The following is a 7,925-nucleotide window of genomic DNA, read 5'->3' on the forward strand; positions in this document are numbered from 1 at the left end:
CATTTAAAAATCTATTAACATTATAAAATTTCTATAACTCAGAAACTACTCGTTTGAGTTTTGATTTAGATAGATTAACATTTAAAAATAATTATCTGCTTAACAATAATTAACAGAGTATTTTTTAAATATATTCTTTAAATATAGTTATTTACAAATATAAAAAATCAGTATTTAAAAAAAAACCATTATTAAAAGAAAAATAAGGATGAGCTGGATGAATCACCCTGTATATATTATAATATATAGTGTTTGGAGGAAGCGTACAAAATAAATATTTCTTGCAATAAAAAGACGATTTTTTTTCTTTTCCTCGTCGAAATCGTTGCCAATCCCCTTTCTTATGTCAACAAATATCATTTTATATGCAACGCTATTTCTAAGTACAAGCAATATCCTAGTATATTATACTTACACTATGCACACACATGTGGCTGAATATATCATTTTTAAAGACGACGGACAAATCGATATGGCGAAGAGAAAATTATTCGTATACTCGTATATATATATATATATATATATATATATATATAATTTATAATACAATTTGTATTTTTTATATACATATACAAATGTGAAAACTGGATAAGACTAGTGTCACCAGCTGGACAAACATTGTGACATTAAATTTTTTACCGATAATATTTTATATTATATTATTATACAAAACAAGTGTTGTTTGCGATACCTATTTAATATAATATGATAATATTAAATGCATTTATGTGCTTAAATTTTGAATAAGTTTTCGTACACTGTTGTTGTTATGACGGCCATACAAATAAAAACAATTTATAGAGTCCAACAGAGTTTAAGTGTAAGAAAATCATGTTTTTTTTTTTTTTTATTATCGATTTTGCTTTAAAACTGTATCGCCGGTCGTCGTGGGTATCCCGCGCGCGAAAACGGCGCGAGTGTAAAATACCGTCCACCCGTCCAAGACATTATGTATATAGATAGATGATATAAACATAAATAACATAAAACCTTAAAGAGAATCTGCTTGTAGTTGCTTTTTTTGGTGTTATTTTTTCACTCTGACCTTTAATGTTTATCCGCGAAAAAAATAAGAAATGTTTTTTCACCATAACGACCGCGACGTTGGTGCATCGTCCGTTGAAAATTACGTTATAGTTTATATTTCTTTTTGTATAAAGTACACATTAATGATACAACAGTATGAAATATTATATATATACGTGTTTTCACCATTCAATGCTCATTAGCATAATAATATACATTTGTGTCGTACAAAAGTACAATACATGCATATTTTGGTTGATGCTTTTAACCAGCAGATCGTATTATTTTTAAAATCAAAATTTAGGGACGAATATTTAAGAAAAAAAATAAAATCTCGAATAACATCAATTATTTGACTATATATTATATGATATATAAATATATATACATATAGTTTACCATATCGGCATTAGCCGACGTTACACATACGACATACATATTATAGCATAACAATATAGCACAAGTAAATAATAGTATAGTAATATTAAATCTTTAATTACGGTAAACAAATCCTCATATTATATTATAGCGGTAGGTATACAAAAACATTGTTCGATTTATATAATATAGCTGCGGCGTATTACATAACAAGTAATATATATTATGTTTAATGTACAATATAATACAAAAATACGCGTATATGTGTGTGTATATTATGAGTAACCGAGTAGGGGTGATTAGTTACCAATGTGGCACAAAATAATTAAACATACCTAACTGAAATAATATGTGTGGGACGAGGTTAGGTCACATAATATTGTATATAATAGAGTGGTTGTGTGTATAAAGTCACATTCGGGGTCGTTAAACCAGAGACATAATAATATATAATACATATATATATATACATACAGAGTGATCCATTTATCGTAAGAGTCGTAAGACACTCATTATTTTCAAAAATACTAACGTTTTTGAAAATATTTTTTTTTTATAATTTTAAATTATTATAAAACAAATTTTTTCAATTCATACTTCTGAACAGAATATTATTCGGAGTATCTTGGTTTCTAAAAATCAAATTTCAGAGTTTATTAGTAATAGATATTCAAAATTTTAAATAGCGTAGTACTGGGCCAACATTTTGCGGGATATCTCTGTAGTAACCACTTTTCTCATTTATACTTAATAAATGCTTATATTTCATAAAATACTCGTAAAAAATTCTATTTTTATGTATCGAAGTATTTTAAAAAATATTTTGTTTTGGAAAAAGGAATTAAAAATGCTTTGTTATTAAAATAGTAAAAAATTAAAGTAATACAAATAGTAAAAATATATTGTTTTTTAATGACTTAACATTATTTTCAAAAGAATTTAACGTTTTTGAAAAAATGAGTCGAGAAAAAAAATAATCTTATGTTAAATGGATCATCTAGTATAGTAGTATATACAATATACATATATATAAATATATACATTTACTGCTATACACAAATAGTAAACCATACCTGTTATAAATTATATTACATATATATCTACAATGTTTCTATTGCCAGTTCGATAGTCTGTTGGGTGTCTGAGATTGTGTGTTATGATTATGAAATATCATATAATAAACATAAATCGTGCGCATTTCGTAATACAAATCATGTATGTAAATAATGTCAGCAGCTGTCTCCAAGGGATTCAAGATACCTTTACAGCACTACTGCAGCTTATCCAACATAAGGGTTGCCTTATTCGAAAGCATAATAATATTGTTATTTGCTTTCAAGATTTAATCATCCAAATAAGGATGTATATCACGAGTAGACATTGTATTATTTTTATCTCGGATCATTTGATATTTTCAAAAATTGTTTTTTGAGAATGTGGCGGCCGAAAGAAAATAAACTTATGATATCAAAGTTCTCATAGATGGAAATATTGTTTATTGAAAAGTTTGTCCATCGTTTTAAATAGGGCTGATATTTTAAAATACTTTATTGCATATAAAGCCTGTTTTGTTAGATTGCGAAAATCATATAACCTTAAACACCATTTAAAATCTATGTAAATATACTGTATATCTAGTATGTAAAATGTGTATGTCTATTGTTTATATCATATTAGCATTTATGAAATATTACTTTAAATAGATATGAAAGATAGGACAGGTAGATGAAAGCTTTATTAATTACCAAAATAATTTAATTAACATCATGTAATTTAATCAAGATTAATACTTAATTTTTTTTATAAAATTGTACTTATTTTTATTTGCGATTTAACAATTTTGTAATTGAAAATTACTATATATTTACTATTGATAATAGTGACCAGTGACCATTTAGTATATTTTTGGAGAACCAATCTCTCCTTTATTACATATTTAGGCGTTTTTACATTCCTAAATTCTGCCCTAATTTATAACTGTTCTTCCTGCTATTTATTATAAATATTAAAATATGTACGTCCTGGCCAGTGGCCGTTGATATATATAATTATTATACTGTAATTTATAATATTACTTACTAGTATTAAAATACATAAGCTTATACATTTATTAGTTAATTACTATTCTATCAATTTTTATTTGTTTTAAACATCTATGAAATTTTACATTTAAATATTTTGATCCATTTTAGGTATTTATAATTTATATAAAAACATCGATTTTGTCTTTATATACCATAACAAAAACCTAATTAAAATGATCTAACATTTAAATTTTTAAATTATGGCTATGTATTATTTATTTATACCTATACAACAAAAATGTAGACAAGTGGATACCGTTTTCCTATACATTAGGAGTTGAATAAGTCACAATTATGGATGTGTTAAAAATTTGAATTCAATAACATAATATTGTATACAAAAAATGATTCTGAGTAGAAAACGTTTGTCAGCCTATATCACTCATTAAGTATATTTTGTGGTAGGTTTTTTATTAAAATATATATTAAAACCGTTTGTTTTACTTTTAGTATTACGGTAGATTGATATTTTTTTTTCTAAGATTATATGGTATTTTATTATTATAATAATATACATTTATAGTTTATACCGTATTATATCAACTTGGATAACTCAAAATTCAATAATATCTTTCTATAGAAATTTTTCAGCTAATTTCGAAGTTAATTTTAACCTTTTCGTTTATTCTCTATAAGAAAATTGTTCCTATCATTTTCATCTTAAATTTCAATAATTTTATGAATAAATAATAAATTTAGACCAAAAATGTTGTTATCTTCAGAGTATGTTGTATTTCTAATATATTTTTTTTGTTTCCTCAAAGTAGAAAAACGCTTTTATTAAAGCTATTAAATACTAATAAAGATGTAGAATTAAGACTAATTTTAAGATTTGGTATATTTTTGGGAACATATTATATCACTATCACATTCTGTCAATATTTTAATTGCATTTAAGTGATTTTCATTTGGACTGCCATAATTGTAACTTTTCTTCAATAATATTTTTATAATCTAGTAAATTATTTTCTAAAAATTGAATATATAGTTTTAGTCGTTTTAGACATGAAATTTAGATTATCTACAACTAGAGACGGAAATATATATTGTTATGATGTCTGTATGGGGTAAAAACGTTATTTTAATAGGAATATCAAATAATTTAAACACGGTATAAAAACTATATAATTCTTCAGTATATTTAAAAAGTTAATTTTTACATTTTTTTTTATGCAAAAAATGTATGATATACCTATATTGGTTTATTAAATGTAAATTAGATTCTTGCAGCAACTTTCATACATTAAGTATACCTAACCTAACCAAACCTACCATATATATATATGATACTGCGTACATATTATAAGTGTATAACACGTATTCTTTATATGTTTTAAAACAACATAAACAAACAAAATATACTAAGTACAAAACCAAATTCAACTATTATTATTACATGTATATTTTGTTAATGCTCACCGAAAATTAACTCCACGCAAACAGATTATAAAACCGTTGTTATTGTATTGTTATAATGTCAACTGCATTATGCTTTAGGTTAGTTTTAAATCGTTAATGATAATATAAATTATAATTGGATTTTAATCCAAAGGACTAATTTATATCCTTGGTAGTCGTTATACGACAGTAAATACATGTAAAATGGTCAAATAACTAATAAATAATATAAAATTTTCTATACGTTTAATGATGCAATTAGTTATATATTTTCTGCACATTTATTAATTAACATTATTTACCATGTATTATGTTCAATTATACATTTGATAAATACATTTTAACCAAAATAAAATAAATTTAAAAATTAAAAATTATTCTAAATGGGAAAAGGGACGGGACATGTTCATAATTTAAAACTTCGGAGAGTTGATACCTTTTTCGTATTCAAATACTCACAGTTTTACGCACTTATATAAGCTCTGAATGTTGTATACCTATTTCTGATGGAAATTTATTATGTCCAAACAAGTGTCAGTTAATTAGGAAATCCATTTACGTTTTCATTAAAAAACACTATTAACTATTAACACTGCTAAATAATATAATCTTGAATTCTTCCTGTTAGTTATTACCAATTATACGTATAGAATATAGATGTATATTATACAGTGAAATTTATGGATATTGCTTTTTTGTAAGGGGGGATGCTGTTATTTTGTTAGATATTCACTAAACATTGGAATAATTTTTAAATTTTAGGGGAGAGAACAATCTCGTTAGCCTTTTTGAATATACTGCTAATCTTATATTAAACATATGATACAAATACACAGTAATAAAATATTATCTCATACAATAATCTAAATTTAAGCTGTAAAAATTCTTTTTACTGGTTTTTTAATAATATTTATTATGATTTTTATTATATTTATTATGTACAATGCATAATATTGTATGTACCTAATACCTGAATAAATACACATAAAGTGTTACACAAGTTTTATATAAACAAAATTAAGGAAGTTAAATTTTGTATCTTAAATAATTATATAATTGTAAATTTATAACTTTTAAGTTTTATTAAAATTATATATATATATATATATATATATATATATATATATATATATATTATATCGTTTAGTATTACCTATGTACTTAGTTCTAACAAAATACAGCTCATAGCTCATAATTATAAATAATCTAATGTAGGATTATTTGTAGTTTGCAATGCCATATAATATAAAATTACACAATGTCAATATAATTCAAGATCATTGTAATAATTTCAGGTAACAATAAAATTCATTCATCTCAGTAATAAAAGTATAAGATAACTTTAATAAACAAAAATTTATACTTAGTGCTTTAGAAGGTTACTTAAATTGTAATTGATATGGTCATAACTTGATGTATTTTATGTAGCATTTTTATACACATTATTATGTTGAAATTTATCCGTATTAACATAAAATAGTATAAGTAATAGATATAAAAATATTGCAAAACTTTATCATTTTGAGTATAGTTATAGTTATGACATATGAGCTACCTGGCTACCTACGTATTGTATAGATGGTATAAATGTAGGTACCATGATTGTATAAATCCATTCAATATGTATTTTTCAATTTGTAAGTTATTTAACTAATATAATAAAATACGAAATCAATCCAAGTCTATGATCAGTGAAACTCCACGTATCATATTTCAATCAATGTAAGTATTTTTAATACAGTTTATTAATTCAACTAAAATATTTAAGCTTATTCATTTTAAAAAGTAATTACTAAATATAGAATCTAGAAATTTTTAACTTATTTATCATATTTGTGATATTATATTGTCTTTATATTGTAGTAATATATTTTTTATACAATAAACATTCATTAATCGTATTCGTATAAACGAGTATATTATATAATAATTATAAATGATTTCTTACATTAGGATGCAAATTATTAAATTATGATTTTTGTTGGATTTTTTTATCGTATTAATTTTTATTGTAAAATATTTATCGCTATTAATAAAAAAATTTAAGAAAACGTGTGTTATACTTTTGTTTAACTTAAATTATATAAGATTTAAAAATTTGTTTGTATTAAAAAATAAATTATTTAAACTAGTACAATGATAATACCTATACTTAAATATCTAGACTCTAGAGTAACAGTTTAAATTTAAAAGAAAATTATATTTACTAGAATATTGCAAAAAAACAATCAAATATAATAATATTAAATATTGTATAATACGTATTTATAAAAGCTAATAAATACTAAACGAAACATTTCAATGTTTTCTTGAGATAATTGTACTTCTTTTTTTAACTAAACTTATTTGTATCATTAAAAAGAAAATATTAATTTTCTTGTAACTGAAAAAAAATAAATAGAGAACGAGAAAGTAAGTGAGAGGGAAAAAGACTTATTTATCAATAATAATACAAAATATGTGTGTATATATATGTATAATGTATATATATTATATAAATAATATATAATAAATATTGATTTACGATTTCGTTAGTGTACTATAGCCAGCTATACTTGTAACCGGTCTGCACGATAGATAAGTATAATAAACTAAATCAATTTTATAATTTTTCTCGGTATAATCTTTATTTGCACTTACCTTCTTTCGGGCGCAACAGAGCATTGCAGCAGACAATCGTTTGTTCGTTGATGCTACTCTGGTCGTTACCATTTTGCCATAATGCCACCGAGAGATTCAGGTACCCGAAGCACCCGGTCTTCCAAACACGAAACACGACATGCCCCTTTCGAAAGAAGTGCGCTTCTATTGGTGCATAGTATGTTATCACTTCGTACGTAATTCGTGCGAGGTATATAGATACTCGTCCTGCATACGTATAATATTTCTCGTGCAAAAAAAATCCTTCGCCGAATCCTGATAAAAACACGCGTGTTGTGTTTACAGCGCCGAGAACACAATAATTATGGTCATCGTGGCATACTGACTAATCTGGAGCGAAAAGCGCTGGCGCGCGCCGGATGGGTCGATCGATAACCG

At 24.5% G+C, this 7,925-nt stretch overlaps 1 protein-coding gene across 2 annotated transcripts in view; it reads right to left on the reverse strand.

Moving 5' to 3' along the window:
• LOC112599174 (rho GTPase-activating protein 100F-like) overlaps positions 1-7,840 on the reverse strand; it is a 36,908-nt gene extending 29,068 nt beyond the window's left edge. For both annotated transcript variants that reach the window (XM_025345981.1, XM_025345983.1), the window contains exon 1: positions 7,527-7,840. In XM_025345981.1, coding sequence (XP_025201766.1) covers positions 7,527-7,598 — 72 coding nt within the window. In that variant the 5' untranslated portion in view covers positions 7,599-7,840. The remainder of the gene's footprint in view (positions 1-7,526) is intronic.
• Positions 7,841-7,925: the final 85 nt, after the last annotated feature.

This window comes from Melanaphis sacchari, unplaced genomic scaffold, assembly GCF_002803265.2.
Source record: "Melanaphis sacchari strain LSU unplaced genomic scaffold, SCAv2.0 Contig4_pilon_pilon, whole genome shotgun sequence".
NCBI classification, from domain to species: Eukaryota; Metazoa; Arthropoda; class Insecta; order Hemiptera; family Aphididae; genus Melanaphis; species Melanaphis sacchari.